Source organism: Papaver somniferum, chromosome 4, assembly GCF_003573695.1.
Source record: "Papaver somniferum cultivar HN1 chromosome 4, ASM357369v1, whole genome shotgun sequence".
Classification (NCBI taxonomy): domain Eukaryota; kingdom Viridiplantae; phylum Streptophyta; class Magnoliopsida; order Ranunculales; family Papaveraceae; genus Papaver; species Papaver somniferum.
Genome location: NC_039361.1, coordinates 71,295,857 through 71,312,913, shown reverse-complemented (window position 1 = coordinate 71,312,913; position 17,057 = coordinate 71,295,857). Strand labels below are relative to the sequence as shown.

Genomic DNA, 17,057 nt, shown 5'->3' with positions numbered 1-17,057 from the left:
CCAACTTATTTTTCTCAATATATCAACGGTCTAGATTTGAGCATTTAAAATCTTCACATAGGACAAATACAATGAAGATGGATATAATTCAACCAGTGTCTGAATTTTTAGACACTTCAAGTCTACTAGGTTTATGCCTACCATGAAAAAGCTCACACCTTTTTGACAAATTCATTGAATAGATGTTTGGGTTTGCCGAGTAAATGAAATTTCTTCAACTTTTCAGCTCAGAATGGCTAAATTGAGGTGGGTTTTTGAAATTTAACAATCAAATCATGATTTAACTTCATATATTCATATACTAGTTTAGAAGAGTTTGCACTCTAATTGTTTGTGAAAAGTTATCTTGTATAATTACTTTGCTTTTGTGTAGTGCACAATGGTGGGTATGTTGAGGAGTCCAATTGCAGTTCAACTTCCATTGCATAGGTTGGATATCCAATACCCAGAAAATAAATTTTGTAGAAATTGTTTTCGTTGTAAGCTTGAATTTGGTTTAGCTAAGCAGAGAAGAATTTATGTTCCAAAAATTTATTATATTGGTAGAAAAAAGGTGAATAGGGTTGTGTTAAGTCAGTTAGAACATGAGTTAGTTGATGAAGAAAACAACAACCAAATGTTGATTCCGAATGATGAAAGAAGTAGGATGGGTCGTAAAGATGAAAAGTTTTTGGTGCCACCTTGGGGAAATCTAGATGAAAGCTTAGAGGCTAAAATAGATACAGTTCCTTCTAATTCTGGGAGGGTAAGTTGTGTTCTTGAACCAAGGTTGCATTTCTTGGAGGAAAGGGATGAAGAGGTTTTGTCAAACAGAATCTTGAACCTTAGTAGGACTAATAAGGTTAACAGTGCATTTGATTTGTACATGTCAATGGAAGTATCAGGTCTTCAACCAAATTTACATGCATGTAACTCACTTATTGCTTGTTTTTTGAGGAATGAGTTTTTAGGGGAAGCATTGAAAGTTTTTGAGTTGATGAAGAAAAATGGAGCAACTTCAGCACATACTTACAGTTTGATTCTCAAAGCGGTTGCACGCGTTAAAGGTTGTGATTCAGCAGTTGAAATGTTTGTGGAATTGGAGAGTGAAAGTAGACTAAGAAAGGATTTTGATGTGATTGTCTATAATACTATGATATCAATTTGCGGGATGGATAACAATTGGATTGAAGCGGAGAAAATGTGGAGAAGTCTTAATGAGAATGGTCATCAAGCCACAACAGTTACTTATGGTCTGTTAGTTAGCATTTTTATGCGTTCAGGTCAAAGTGAACTCGTTATAGATGTCTACAATGAGATGATTGAAAACAAATTGGAACCTAGGGAGGATATGATGCAAGCTATAATTTCTGCAAGTACTAAAGAAGGGAACTGGAGTTTAGCGCTTAGCGTATTTAAAAGCATGTTGGATTGTGGGTTCAGTCCGAACAGTGTTGCGTATAATTCCTTGATCAACTCACTTGGGAAAGCTGGGGAAATCAAATTAGCCTTCTGGGTTTTTGATCACATGAAATCTTCTGATAAAAAACCTGATGAATACACATGGAACGCATTGCTCAATGCTTTATACAAGGGGGGCAGATATTCAGATGCTCTTTGGCTATTCGAGAGCATCAAAATGAAGCAAAAATCACAGTTAAATTCTCATTTATATAACACTGCCCTCATGTGCTGTCAGAGGATTGGTTTATGGGATAAATCGGTGCAGATTTTGTGGCAAATGGAATCTGGTGGTATGGTGGTTTCTGTTGAATCGTACAATCTTGTAATTGATACTTGTGAGGTTGCAAGGACACCAAAAGTTGCTTTGCAGGTTTATGAACACATGGTTCACAAAGGTTGTATGCCAAACACATTCACTTACTTATCATTGATAAGATCATGCATCTGGGGTTCCCTTTGGCCTGAAGTAGAACAAATCGTAGATGTAAGTTCTCTTATCTCATGAGTTCGTACGTTTAAACTTAATAATATTTCTGTTATGCATCATTCTGTATCAAGATAGGAATCGTTTGTCTCTGCACTGAAAGATATATAGGCGAAAGAGAAAGACTAGCCAAGTTCTATGTTAGCAATTGATGATTTGAGTTCACCTCAAAAATATGTGCTTATTTTTCAATTTTGTCATTCCAACTTCATGTTAACCGTCTTCGAACTTTCAAGAAAGATCTTGTATTCTATGGTTGTTGTGGATTATAAGCACCAAATTATTCTAATTCTAACAACTTGTTTATCTCATCTTTTGACATCAACCAGAGTGTTCCGCCAGACGTATCACTTTACAACGCAGCAATTCATGGGATGTGTTTACGAGGGAAGATCATGTCAGCAAAGAAGCTATATATGAAAATGCGTGACAGAGGCCTCCAGCCTGATGGTAAAACACGAGCACTAATGCTTCAAAACTTGAAAAGAGATTCAGTTAGACTGCGGAAGAGGTACCCAGCTCGTCGTCGTTCCTTGGATGAAAGACAGTTGTAGCTTATTTTAGCTTTAATTGGTACATAAGAATATACTATACATATTAGAGCTGTACACTGATAACTTTTGCACTGGGATTAATTATGATGAGTTGCTCCTCCCTCCCTCACCGGAAAACTTGTACGGGATGCTCCCTTTTCTCTATTAATTGTTGCAAATCCTTGATTCGCAAGAGAGGATGGATAACACATTCACATCATCTGTAATCTTTATATCATTAATTAATTTTATTTTAATTACATACAGAGAAGAGAGAACAATATGTATGTTTCAGGACAATAGTGCCCAGACATCAGAAGAAAATACATTTTCAGGACTCTACCCAGCCTGCGAATTTGTGTTACTTAGTGAACAAAACTGGAAGAAGTAAGACAAGGTGGCAAAAAGAACTAGTTTCTTTGAACTTGATTAAATTATTAACCTTGGTTTCCCTGATAACAGAATAGTCCCAGTACTTGCAAAAATATACATGTGTGCTGAACCATTACTGTCAGACAATAGATGCATCACTGGAGCTTGAAAAAAACTCCTCTGCTTTATCAATAAAGGCGCTGGGGAATCTACTATGCAACATGAATGAAGAGGATGTTTCTGCTGCTGGTAGATTGTGCTTGACAGCCCAGTCTTCACAAGTTTTGGTTGGTTTGTTGTTATCCTTTTGGTTTCTCATCTTCCCCCCTCTGCTACTGCTGCCAACAGGCCCTGCTTTTCCTGAAGATTGCAAGCGAATGTTTCTCGAATTGCAACGGCTAGATCTTGCAGCAGATAATTCACCCTGAAACCTTTTAGGTTCAGATCCCGACTGATGACTAACCTCACATGGATCATCTGCTGTAGAAATGTTATCTAAAGGTGGCGAGAGATCAGATTGAAGTGCAAACAACCCATTTTTGCATGATTTGAGCAACGACAGCAGCATATCTATACTGAGCTCTTGTTGAACCACGTCCTTGTTCTGCTCACAACCATAACAAGCAGCGACTAATGTTCCAGCCAAGATGGGCATCAACTCTGGGTCGCTGAAGAACATGAAAGGGAGATCACAAACCTGCTCCCAACCATCAGAAGGCAAGTTAGATTTCCTTGACATAAGCTCAGGCTCTAATGCTTAACAAGTTAGATCCTCATCTATGAGGAACGAACTAACCTTGTGGAGAATGGTTGGACTCTTGCCCCACCGAAGGACTGCTTGATTCCCAGAATGAAACAAGGCAAAGTAGCCAAGAAGCAACAGAGACTCGAGCAGAAGTAGACCCACCTGAGAATCAAAATGGAATCAAATGAAAGGATGTGAACAACACAAACAATATTTCAAAAAAGAAAAAACTCTCTGTATCAACTTTATGCAAGAATGCACATAATTTTTAGAAGTAAAACAACTGAACAGGAATGTCAAGAGAACATTGAAATCTAGTGAATTTAGAATACTCACCTGATCACTAGCTGCTCTCCACTTATTTGTGCAGTGTGTGAGAAGGAAACTCATCAAGTGGAAGAATTCCATTTTCAAGTCTGGCCTAGCCTGTTCATATTCATACAAAATGCTGTCATGTCAAACTGACGTAAGCCACATGAGCAGTTGATTTCTTTTTTAAGAAGTAAAGTCCACTAAGGTGCTTTACCACGGTATAACCAACTCTAAGATGTGAAGTGAGAAACAGCAACTTACAAGCATCCTTTGCATCAACTTGATATCCAAGAGCGCCAAATTGTTCAACACCTTAAGAACACCAGTTGCAACTTCTTCAAAATTTGATGGAAGAACATATAAGGCCTGAGATTTATTAACTTGAGTCAGTATGAGATGAGATAATAAACAAGCAAGAAGGGATCACAACTATTAATTATGAGTCTGAAGATCCTTAATATGCATGAGAGCCCATACAGATGAGGTTACCAAGACTGGTGATCAAATTACAGCTGGCAGCAGAATTACCTGGTCAGTGGACAATCTGGTGTTTGCCTGTAACAGCACAGCTGTTAACAATGAAGGAAGGCTGACGAGTCCTGTTTCAGCGACCACGGAGAGAAGAAATGCTACAGGCTGCTTTACACCTTGGTTGTTTTCACTCTTTTGTGCACTAATGTCCCTGGAATTTATTTCATCCTTCTGGGATGGGAGTTTGACATGTCTTCCCACCGGACTTTTACGAGCTTCGCCTGGAGCATCCATCAGCTCTTTTTCCATACCATCCAATTTGCAGTCCTCTGCCCCATCCAAAAGGGGTTGTTCTGCAATAACTTCTAGTACAGATAACGAATATCTATTATCTCCAGTTGCCGCATTCAAAGGGGTATCCCCGAGATCAGCAAAATCTATGAGTTTAGATTCTTGAGTTTCATCGGTTTTAGATGGAAAAGATTCCCAATCAATTGAAGATGTTGGTCTCGGCTTCGATGTCAAAACAGCCAACAGATTTAGACTTAAAATAATAGAAGAAGAAAAGGGGGACCCTTCAACTTGGGGCCTATCATAGAGGGCAAAGAGATCTCGCAACCGATGAATAACTTGATAAGCAATCACTAGCTCAAGTAGGCCATCCTGCATCTGAAGCTGCTTTTCATCAGAGCTAACATGACCAATAATTGTCGTGACAGTCCATACGAACCCTTCTAGTACCTCAGAGACGGTCTCGAAATTCTCTGGAGATGTTTTGCTTGACAATGGGTTGGTGGTCCCAGGGACACCCGATGATGCTGCAATCTTGATATAGTTCTCAAGAGCTGCAGACAGCATCGGGATGATTGGAGGCAGAAGATTCTGCGCGAGAAAATAACTCCGGTTCGAAGCAACAGACAACACCACTTTCAGAAGTCTTAAAAGGTATATAGTCACCTGACAAGCTTCAGGCTTTGATGTGTGAGAAGCAGGCAGTGCAGAAGCAATAAAATCAAGTAAACGTGCTTGGCGAGATGCATTAAGCTCTGGTTCTTTCCCCTCCATGTACTAAATCACGAATATATGAAAGTCAGTATGATTATTCAATGAAATGATCCAAATTAATGTAATAACAACATGGTAGCTAGTTTCTTCAACCATAAATTAAGTGTGGGTGTGATGGTCCTCCATGCTAGTGTTGCAAGCATGGAGAAGCCAAAGTAGTTTAGTCGACCTCAGCTGTAATTGCTGGATGAATATACACAGGTAAACTCTTATGAGTAGAAAAAAGGGTACCTTAATCATATCGGCTACTATTAATCCTATACTTGCAGCCCCTTCTTTTCTGGCTTGTCGAAGCCTCTGGAGCTCTTGTACCCATCTTCCAATTTTTGCCCTTGCAGTTCCTAGTTGGGCTCTGTATCCAATGCCCGTGCTTTCAGCACTAACTGGGGGATCAGGGAATTCATATTTTAGAGCCATTAGCCTTTGCCTGATCTTTTTGATCCTCCGCTTCAGAGGATTCTGCATGGTTGTATTGCCCGACCCAATAGAAGAACATCCTGTACCTGAGATGCTTGATTGGTAATCTTCAATGTTGCTTGCGGATATTGATCTACCCAGGCTCTCCTTGTTCAGAGAACGGCGCAGTAAAGGTGAAGATTGGTCTCTAAAATCCATGGAGGCTCTCTCCCTTATCTGCTCCAAGTAAACTTTCCGACGCTGTTCACTTTCACGTAGTCTCTCAGCTAACTTCTGTGCTAAGAGTTCGGCTTCTTCTTGTTGTGCTTTTGCCCTAACTTCTTTTCTCCGTAATTGTTCTATGGCTCTTGCCTCACGGGCTGCACTTGATGCCTTGCGTTCTTCTTCTTTTCTTACTTGAGCCTCTTCTTTTTTCCGTTGCATCTCAGCGAGGCGTTGCAACTTTTCGGCTTCAAGAAGCCTCCTTCGTTCTATCACAGCCTCTTCTCTTGCCATATCCTCCTTCTGCTTGCTCTTAATGATTTGCATCTTTTCAGCTCTCCTTTGCTCTGATTCTTGAAGTTTCTGGCGCAATATGAACTTTTTATGATCTTCATTTAAAGAAGTAATGAATCGTACCTCATTAACCTTACTGCTTTCATCACCAGCTCTTCTCACAACTTGAGCCAGATGAGCTTCATGCCGGGACTCACCACGTTGATGGCGAGCATGCATCCCTTCTCGTAACTTCAAATTACGAACAGCCTGCCACTCGTTGACACGGTTCAATTTCTCCGATGTACGCTGAAGTTTTTGGGCTCTCTCGTTCTCTAACTCATTCCTAATTCTCATCGCACGAGCATGCTTCTCTTCTGCTTCCTTTTTCAGATCCAAAGCAGTTTTTTTCTTCTTTTCAGGAGACATTAGTTTATCATGCAAAACACGTGCACGCTCCACGCTTTTCCTGCTCATGCCCGGTGAATGTGAAACTCGAGAAGAGCCTCGCAACGGAGATGCAAGTATATCTTCCCAGTTTCTCTTCTCCTTCCAGGCATCCAAGACTTTCCATGATGGTGTATTCCTCTTATCCTTTTCCTTCTCCTTATCTGGAAGAGGAATATGCCTTTTCAGGGGATCCATATACTTCAGGGTTTTTTCAGCCTTAATTTCTGTCGATATTTTATCCTTTCTCGGCTGCTGCTTCATCAAATCGGAAGCTGATCCAAGTGGTTCATTGTTACATTTTCCTGCTGCAGAACTATCCTTCAGAGATAAGTGAGATGCACCAGGGCCACAAATGGATAAACTGTTTTTTGTGTGGCAGCTATGTTGTACTAAAGATGCTTTGCTCGACCTTCCTCCATCTATGTTTCTTTTCTCTGTAATCATGTTCCCTAGACCATGATCTGAAACACGGCTCTTTTTTCTTAACTTGGTTACTGATTCCGTAGCACTTTGTGTGACAATATCCCTTCCAGATGACTTCCTCAAAGGATCGTTACGAACATTAGGATTTTCACAAACAGGGTTTGAGGTCTTTACATTGTAAATTGGATTCATTGTAGCTCTTTCATTCTGTATTTTCTTAAAAGCCTCAAGAGATGAAGACAGTATTTCCGCTCTGTGAGCTGAAGATGTCACTCTTCTAACCTGCGTTCAGAAAATACCACTTAAGACTTTATCTTGTACATTAAGCACTTGAACCAAACCAGAAATCACAAGCAAGTACTTCTATGCTATTAAAGCAAACATTTAGAAGTCAGTAAAGAGAAAAGAGTAAACCATACTAACCTCCCATGAGAAAGTATGCGGCCTACGGTGGTCAGCTGTCACACTCATCGGCAGCCCATCCATAGAAGGCTGGGAAGATTTTTTTGCTTTCTCAAATCCTTCAACTCTAGATTTTAGTTCCCGAAAATCCGAACCAGCTTCTTCCAGGACAAGAAGAGCTTCTTTCATCTGCTCCAAGTCACATTCCAGTTCACAAAGAAGATACAGTTCATCAACTGCTCTGTTAAGATTCTCAAAGAGAAAGCACCATAGTCGTTCCCTAAACCTTTCTTTGCTTTCACCTGAATCACCATCTCCCATAGCATTCATAAATGGAACCTCGGATAGGTCAACATTTTCTGTTCCATCCTGTGACTGATTCAAGTCTTCAACGGGAACGACTGACGAATCATCTGAAGCTTCGGGTACAGCATCTGAAGCTTCTGAACTACTCTTCAGAATTGGGGATAAAACTGTATCATTTCCACATGTAACTATCTCAGCTATTTCCTGATAACCATCTTCAAATTTATCCTCAGGTTGATTTACCACTATCTTAGAGACCCCATTAGCATCAGTAGAAAGATTCTTTTCAGTAACTACATTTTCGAAGTCCAAACCGTCTGGAGCATCACTGTTAATTGGCAAGACTACATTGTTTCGACCAGCCAGTTTCTCGTCTGAATCTGCTATTGCAACATCATGGGAAGATATGCCACTGATTTCTGTAGAATTATTTTCATAACCGTTGTTGCTCATATCCAATGAAGTCAGCACTGCTTTGTCCTCTTGGCAAGCATTAGAAGAAGAACCATCTCCATTCTTTTCCACCAACAGAGTATCATCATGTCCAAGATTACCAAATGTAATTTTCTCAGAATTCGCACCACACAAAAGCAGAGCATCATCTTCAAGGTCACCCCACTTGATTTTGGGAATAACTACATCCAACTTTCCCTTTTGAGTAATTCCTGTTTCCCCGGTCGTATCCATACTAGGTTCAGTTCCAAATGGAGATGACTTAGGGAGTTCACCAGCTTCATTAACAACACATTTATCAAGACAATCAACAACCTTCTCTACCTCTTTTGAACCCGAACAAGAATTGTCACTAGCCTTCTCCACTTCTTTTAAACTCGAACAAGAATTGCCAATGGCCTTCTCTACTTGCTTTAAACCCGAAGAAGAATCGTCACCAGCCTTCTCTAATTGTTTTAAACCCGAACATGAATCGTGACCATGTCTAGCAAATTCTTGCGTAACTCTAGAACTTTTATCACCTTGTTTTGAACCCGAACAAGAATCGTCACCAGCCTTCTCTAATTGTTTTAAACCCGAACATGAATAGTCACCAATTACCTGACCATGCCTGGTAAATTCTTGTCCAACTCTAGAACATTTGCCACCTTGTTTAGAATGAACATTTCCATTTCGGCCACTCCCCGAAGACTGATTGTGTGAAGAGCTGGACGGCCGTCTATTAGAAAACCCCCCTACTGAACCTTGGGAAGCGTATTTCGGACTAGATCTATGTTTCTGTACAAAGAACCAAAACAACAACGAAACATGCAACCAAGTTAGTTACATTTCTTAATCCTGGATAATTATCAGTTAAAATTCACATCGAATTATTATCTCAATTTAGTTATTTCAACATTAAAATCCTAGAATTGCACAAGAAAACCAATAAAAAGGAAATCAGCATTTACAAATCAACACTAGTATGATCAATTATGAGAAGTGATAAGAAGAGGAAAACAATACCTTTTTGACTTCTAACCATCCTGAACCTTGATCATCTCCAGCTTCACAGTTGCTATCCATCATTCATTCATTAACTAATCATCATAATAACCAACCGAAAGATTCAAAAATAAAAACACAGTAACAATCAAACACTTTAATCAAAATCTCACTCACATTTACTTGAAATTATCACCCAAAAATTGTGAATTTTACCTAAGTTTTTTCTACATTTCTGATAAATAAATAAACCAGCAATTTCACTCAATCATCAGCTCGAAGGTCCAACAGTAGAAATCATTAAACCCTGGAGTTTGCATTTACAATTAGAATTTCTTCCAGTATTCCAAATTAGGGTTTCACAGATGAAACATTTTTTTTTTCCTTTTTTTGAATGTTATAGAAAGGGAGAGGAGAGAAAAACAGAAGCTGAAAGAGGAGAGGGGTTGTTGTTTAGGAGGAAGGGACAGGATACGGGATATTTACGGATCTCTTCTTGTTAATTCATTTAATGACATCTTTGTCCTCTACTTTTTTACAACCATATGTCACTGTTTTTACACTTTTACTGTTTACTGCTTGTACTCTCTCACTTTGTTATTGCATTTTTTGATATAGCGGAATCACTTTCACATTTTCCGTCCTGGAAACTTGCAGCTTTCCATGTTGAATTCGGCATAATATTTTTTTGTACAACTACTCCTACCTAATTTCACAACAAACAGCAATTTATTGAGGATCCACCAATTTCGTATGTTAAAGTCAGCACCGAATAGTACCTAAGACACATGGCTTGCCCAGCTGAATAAATATTTTGTTGAGAGAAAATCATTCAATTCTTCCTTTACTCGAGGGAGAGAGAGAGTGGTTTCCCATGATGTGTTTTGTTTATTCATTTTTTAAGCAAGAAAGTGCAAAGGGGTGCTCATGAGTCATGACAATGCCTTCAAATCTCATCAAATACTGTACTCGGGTTGCTTTGAGATCCATCGTGATTCCAAGGTCCATTGGTTTTGCACAATAACATACACATCTACATTTTCATTCTTGGAACAAAATGACACACCATGCTTCTATAAAACCATTAAATTCTTACTGAAACGAATCTGCTATTGTTTCTACAAGAAAGTAAAAGTAAACTGTGTACAAACTAGAAACCTACTGTACCTTGTGACAGACTTTTATTTATATGTTCCTAGAGAGAGAGCATATGGTTCAGTAATGAAATTATACAGCTTCAGAGAACGATTTGTGGTCGTCCGGTGAAGATACGGTTGAGTCAGAGGAGTCTACTCTTCTAAAGATAAGCTTCTGTTGAGGCAATTGGCCATTTGAGACAGAAACTTCCGTGTCTATTAAGATTGTGTCTTCGTCTTTGAAATCTCCCCTCAAGATACCCTTGGCAAGCTCGGTCTCCACGTTTTGTTGGATTACTCGCTTCACTGGTCTGGCTCCATAGCTGGGGTCATACCCAAGACTTCCTAAAAGTTGTACTGCAGCTTCTGCTACCTTGATTTTCATCTTTCGATCTGCAATTCTCTTCTGTACTCGTTCCAACTGGAATGTTATGAAGTAAAAGTCAGTCGTAGGAAGGAATAAAAGAATTAATCTAAGGAGAAAAACACTTGAAAGAAGAACGAATAGAAAACCGCCTAACTAGGTAAAACAGCTTACCTGTAATTTCACAATACTGTTGATCTGCTCGCGGTCAAGGGGCTGGAAGACTATGTACTCATCCACACGGTTCATGAATTCAGGACGGAAGACAGACCTGGCAGCATCCATCACCCTTTGCTTAATGGTTTCGTATGCAGAACCCTTTGACGAAGTTTCATCATCTGTGTTGAGCAAGTACTGCGACCCCACGTTTGAAGTCATAATAATGACAGTGTTGTTGAAGTTTATGGTTCGACCTTGTGAGTCGGTGACCCTTCCATCATCCAAAATCTGAAGGAATACGTTGAACACGTCAGAATGAGCCTTCTCAATTTCGTCAAACAGGATTACAGCATAGGGCCTCCTTCGTACTGTCTCTGTGAGCTGCCCACCCTCTTCATACCCAACGTAGCCAGGTGGTGCTCCTATCAATCTTGAGACCGAATGTTTCTCCATGTACTCACTCATGTCAATTCTGACGAGGGACTCTTCAGTGTTGAACATGTAGGAAGAAAGGGTTTTAGCTAGCTCCGTCTTGCCCACACCAGTAGGACCCATGAACATGAAACTGGCAATGGGGCGGTGAGGATCTGAAAGACCTGCTCGAGACCGTTGGATGGCCTCAGCTACTGCTCGCACGGCTGGGTCTTGACCAACAACACGTTTATGCAACTCTTCCTCTAGATGTAATAGTTTTTGTCTCTCCGACTGCTGCAGCTTTGAAACAGGAATTCCAGTCCATTTACTAACTATTTCAGCAATGTCACTTCCGGCAACCTCTTCCCTCAACATGGATTTCCCTGATTTAAGATATTCACTCAACTCTTGCTCAGCAACTTCAAGCTGGCGTTGCAAAGCATTGAGACTTCCATACTTCAACTCAGCAGCACGATTGAGGTCATACTCTCTCTCTGCTTGCTGAATCTCCAGATTAACCCTGTCAACCTGCATTGAGAAATGAGGACCAAAGATGAATAACCCTTGTACTACTATCGGTGCAGTCCATCGACTATTAAAATCAAGGAACCAAAGATGAACTACCAAAATACATCAAGATAATACGAGCATAAAACCGGATACCTCCTCTTTAATGGATTGAATACGTGTCATGACATTTTTTTCATGCTCCCACTGCTCAGTCAGTTCAGTTTGTTTCTCTTTTAAGATAGATAGCTCGGTATCAAGACGACTTAATCTGTCTTTTGATGCTTTGTCTGTGTCATTAACAAGAGAGAGGCGTTCCATTTCCAACTTTAACACGGTCCGATTGATCTCATCTAGGGCAGTAGGTTTGGAAGTAATTTCCATTTTCAGTTTAGCTGCTGCCTCGTCAACTAGGTCAATAGCTGTAAAAACCATGAATTGTTAGCACTTCAACCCGGACAAACTACAGGAAAACGTAATCAATTGAGTTGAATATAGAGAAACTTATGCTACCAATATAAGCTCAACACAAATGGGATATTAAAATAAACATCTAGCAGGTGGTTCCATATATTTGACAATAAAGTCATCTATTCCTGGATGGCGAGTGAAAGTATGAGGTGCAGTATTTCCACAAGAAAGCCGAGATAAAATGTTCACTATTAAGTTAGTCTTAAATTTTTCCTACTAGAAGAGGTGTAATAGGTAATAGATAGCATGGATTACCTTTATCCGGCAAAAAACGTCCACTGATGTAGCGATCAGACAGAATGGCAGCCTCAACAAGTGCATTGTCAGATATCCGGACACCGTGATGTAGCTCGTACCTTTCACGCAGCCCTCGTAATATAGATATCGTATCTTCAACTGTAGGTTGATCAACATAAACTTGCTGGAAGCGACGTTCCAAGGCAGGATCTTTTTCAATATATTTGCGATATTCATCGAGTGTTGTTGCACCTATGCATCGCAGTTCTCCACGGCCAAGCATAGGCTTCAACAAATTCCCTGCATCCATGGCACCATTCGTGGCACCTAACCAGAAATACCAGGGAGATCAGCAACCAAAATTTAAATAGAAAGACTTGGCCGAGGACTGAAGAACAAACTTTTAGATACTCTTTGCGAACAAGGATGGTACGAAAATTCTACCTGCACCAACGACTGTGTGGATCTCATCAATGAACAGCACTGTCTGGCCGTCTGATTCAGTTACTTCTCTGAGTACAGCTTTCAATCTATCCTCAAATTCTCCACGAAATTTTGCACCAGCTATTAGTGCACCCATGTCAAGCGAAACCAACTGCAAAAGTTGTTTAGAGAAAGAAAGATTTAATTTCATAGGGTCGTCACAGGAAAAATAAGCATTTTGGCTCATCGAACTAGTTCAGGAAAAACAGCAACCATCTTCACGTAATATTGATCATGTTGAAGACTACTGATCATTTGTCAGGTTTTAGCCAGTGGTCACACCAACACAGCTGAGAGCCTGAGACACTAAGCCAAAATCATAAACAGTTGTCATGGTTGCAACCCATAGTACTAATATGGGTAGGTAGAACGGAATATAAGTCTTCCAATAATCCATCTTCTTTCTCAGCAGCTGATGAGACAGAACAATAATTCTCCTTATGGTTCAATATATTACCAAAATTTCTGGAAATTAGCATGTGTCTCTATCTAATTCAATGGCTTGGCACTGTACCTACTGTAATAATTTAATTTTCAATCAAAAAGGTTCCCCCTCCGCGTAGGGGGTTCCCAGTTCAAAAAAAAAGGCTTGGCATCTCCACGTGACCAATCGAGTTATGGCTCTACTATCATACATTTCATGGTTTAGGAACAAACGGTTTACCCAGACCAGCAAGTTTCAACAAAATAAAAAATGAGCAACAAACATCATTAGGAAAACTTCCGATAATGCATACCTTGCGGTTCATAAGAGCTTGAGGAACATCTCCTTGCACAATTCTTTGGGCAAGCCTGTACACAGAATATAATTTGATTAAGCAAACTTAATTGAGAAGTCCAACAAATGTTCGGCGAGGTTGGGCTTACGGCTTTGACATTCCTGAGCCTCAACACCCAAGACCACTTGAGCATGATATAACTTTCCAGTCATGCCAAGTCAAGTAGGCCCATCCCTGCATAAGATGTCATCGCAAATCACTTACCCTTCTGATATTGCAGTTTTCCCAACACCGGGTTCACCAATAAGAACAGGATTATTCTTAGTTCTCCTTGATAGGATCTGTATGCATCTGCGTATCTCATCATCTCTTCCTATGACTGGATCAAGCTTTCCCGCCCGTGCCATAGCTGTCAAATCTTTTCCATACTTCTCTAAGGCTTCATACTTCCCTTCGGGATCTGTTGCAAACTCAAAATGTGACCCTTAGCATTACACTGGAGCCGCTAAGCTCATACATGTTTGACAACTAACCGATTAAATTTCTACTTGGAAGGATGACGTAACAGTCAAGAAGACTGATTTGACAAGACAAATTGAAAAGGAACTGAAATCAAGCATCATATGTAACTATTAATACCCAAAACTTGTGAAAGACCACCGCGAAGACATCACTAGACCACAATCTTCTAGAACAATTTTACAGTGCACACTGTTCTACAGCTCAAAAACTGTAATGAATTGCTGCGGGCAATGACTTATAAATAGTGTAAGGGTATCCATGCCGACCAGGTGGCTCAGCAGAAAATGAAAATGGTGGTTCAGTCACATGCATGTGGACAACTCAGTAAGAAAATGAGAATCCTTCTTCAGAAGAGATTTATTACTCATGCTAACAAAGAGAAATAAGTCACTGAAAGAGGGAAAGTTAAGGGTCCATATTTACCTTGGTCCATAACCTTCTGGCTACCCCTTATAGCTTCAATTGCAGATTTCAGACTCTTGAGCGAAATCTGGAAATCCTTAAACAATTGTTTCCCAAAACGTTGATCTTGTACATAACCAAGTAACAAATGTTCAACTGATACAAAGGAATCATTGTACTCTTTCTTGTAGTCCCTGGATCGCTGAATGAGAGCTTCCAAATCCCTCCCTAACATAGAACCAGCTGATTCACCAAAAACCTGAAACAGTGGAAAAGTTATGGAAGTGATAAGTATAACAGTTGAATACGACTCATATGCCGACATACCAGCATGTTGTTGTTTAAAGATATGTTGTTTAAAGATATCTTATATGTCTAGCCAATTCATATATCCCTAGAAAACCCAATCATGGCCAAAGTATTAGCAATTTACCTTTGGTTGCCGTTGGATGAATTTATCAGTAGCTTCCAGAAGGCGGGTATTATCAACTCCCACCTTGGCAAATATGCGTCGAGCCAGGCCATTTTTCTGCTCCAGTAGGGCTTTCATCAAATGCTCAGTCTCTACAATTTGATGTTTGCTGTCTTTTGCCACTTCCGGCGACGAAACAATAGCTTGCCATGCCATCTCTGTAAATTCTTGCTGGGTAATCTGTGAAGAAACAAAGATTGACATCAATGCACAAAAATCATTTTTAAACGCCTATTATGGAAGAGAAAGGGAAGAATATCCTAGACCATCTTATTAACCTATATGCTTTCCACTTATCACAATAAACACTGGAAACATAAAAGCCACTTGAAAAACCTACAAATCACCCATGCCCATGGAAGTTGAACTTATTAGCAACATTTGTACCACAAGCACCGAAATAGAATAAATATCAAAATAATTTAAATCACTACCCCATGGGAAAGACGAACAACTATCCGCTACCTAACATACAAAACAATGGTACACCGAGCTGTTCCATCCATCAAATATTCTACCTTTCCCATCTTTCTTCAAATAAGCAACAGTTTTCTTATTTGTTAAAGTCAATCACATTGAAAGTTGCCAATGAAAATGCACGGTACAAGGTAAGAATAAACAAGAGTTTGATGTTTAAATCGCTGCAAAACTGGTAATGACAGCAGCAGCAACCAACAGAAGGAGCATTCAAGGCACTTTTCACATTGGTGATCACTAAGTCAAAGGAACCTAACTCAAATTCAGCATTAACCAATAAAAATTCAAACGAGATTCATCAAAATTAACCCAATTGTACCCAATCCACACTAGCAAAAACATAACATAAAAATTAATCATCAAAAAACTAAACGAAATCTGCAGAATTTCACCTAAAAGTGTTTGAAAGAGTTTACCTTTCCATCTTTAGGAGCTTCACATCTAACAACAAAAGAAGAAGAACGCCTTGAAGTAGAAGTAGAAGAACCATTACCGATACCAAATCTCTTAAACCCTTTATTACTAATAAAACCATCATCTTTTTCCAATGCTTTTGATAATTTAAGTGTCGTTCTTTTAGGGTTTAAATTATAACCCAGAGACAATTGTGGGTGAGTAAGCAATATACTTCCATTACTATTCTTAGTTGATGAAGGAGGAACTCTTAACTGAATACCTGAGAAGATTGTCTCCATCAAAGAAAACCTTCAAAGGGTTTACTCACTGAAATGAAACTCTCTGTATGTATGTAAATATGGAGTAAATGTGGGGACTTTGCGTGTAATTAGAGGAAAGTAGAGTGTTCCTTAAAAAGAACTGTGGGAGAAAGAGAAGACAAAGAGAAGAAAGAAGAAGAAGAAGAGTACTAGATTGTTCAAGAACTCTTCTTCGGCACATAGGATCCCAATAAGATAGGCAGGGTGCGTATTACGCATCTTCCACGTGTGTATGTTTGGTTCATTAGAAAGATCTTTGTGGGTCCCTCTTATTTTCACTTGGATTAGAATTGAACGGAATGGATGGGTGCAGTCTTGCAGGGCCATCTTCGACCGACCTCTACTGCTGGTGAAATACATGGGGGGACTCGGCAGCAAGAGGCATTCGGGTATAACACCGATCCGACACTGAGAACCGGAGTCTTCTGTTCAGACTTCAGAAACAAGTTCCCGGTAGGCTAGAGAGTTTATCTCACAAAAAAAATCATATCAATTTATGAAGAAATAAAAACCACCTTATTTGAAATGCAACCTAATAAAAGTCCGGGACCAGATGGATTCCCATCTAATTTCTATCAAAAAAACTGGAACATCATAAATGAAGAACTTGTAGATATGGTCCAAACCTTTTTCAAAACTGGTCA

The 17,057-nt window shown here is 39.6% G+C and overlaps 3 protein-coding genes across 4 annotated transcripts; 1 reads left to right on the top strand and 2 right to left on the bottom strand.

The window, feature by feature from the left end:
* The first annotated feature begins 131 nt into the window (after window positions 1-131).
* Window positions 132-2,720, top strand: LOC113275857 (pentatricopeptide repeat-containing protein At3g29290-like). The gene is made up of 3 exons (XM_026525423.1): window positions 132-246; window positions 374-1,927; window positions 2,257-2,720. The coding sequence occupies exons 2-3, from the start codon at window positions 380-382 to the stop codon at window positions 2,479-2,481; spliced, it is 1,773 nt and encodes a 590-aa protein (XP_026381208.1). The 5' UTR covers window positions 132-246; window positions 374-379; the 3' UTR covers window positions 2,482-2,720.
* On the bottom strand, window positions 2,681-9,757 carry LOC113275855. 2 transcript variants are annotated; one of them, XM_026525422.1, is made up of 9 exons: window positions 9,551-9,757; window positions 9,356-9,429; window positions 7,613-9,127; window positions 5,657-7,471; window positions 4,418-5,428; window positions 4,151-4,255; window positions 3,914-4,003; window positions 3,629-3,739; window positions 2,681-3,529 (listed from the first exon to the last, which is right to left on the bottom strand). In XM_026525422.1, the coding sequence occupies exons 2-9, from the start codon at window positions 9,416-9,418 to the stop codon at window positions 2,972-2,974; spliced, it is 5,268 nt and encodes a 1,755-aa protein (XP_026381207.1). In that variant the 5' UTR covers window positions 9,419-9,429; window positions 9,551-9,757; the 3' UTR covers window positions 2,681-2,971. The 2 variants fall into 2 exon arrangements, with proteins under 2 accessions (XP_026381207.1, XP_026381206.1); XM_026525421.1 differs by having other exon boundaries at window positions 9,356-9,757.
* A 624-nt stretch (window positions 9,758-10,381) lies between these two features.
* LOC113275854 (chaperone protein ClpB3, chloroplastic-like) lies at window positions 10,382-16,552 on the bottom strand. Its single transcript, XM_026525420.1, has 10 exons — window positions 16,114-16,552; window positions 15,182-15,400; window positions 14,770-15,007; window positions 14,089-14,284; window positions 13,843-13,897; window positions 13,067-13,217; window positions 12,641-12,949; window positions 12,071-12,336; window positions 11,009-11,935; window positions 10,382-10,891 (listed from the first exon to the last, which is right to left on the bottom strand). Exons 1-10 carry the CDS (start codon window positions 16,390-16,392, stop codon window positions 10,562-10,564), a joined length of 2,970 nt encoding a protein of 989 aa, XP_026381205.1. The 5' UTR covers window positions 16,393-16,552; the 3' UTR covers window positions 10,382-10,561.
* Between the last annotated feature and the right edge of the window lie 505 nt (window positions 16,553-17,057).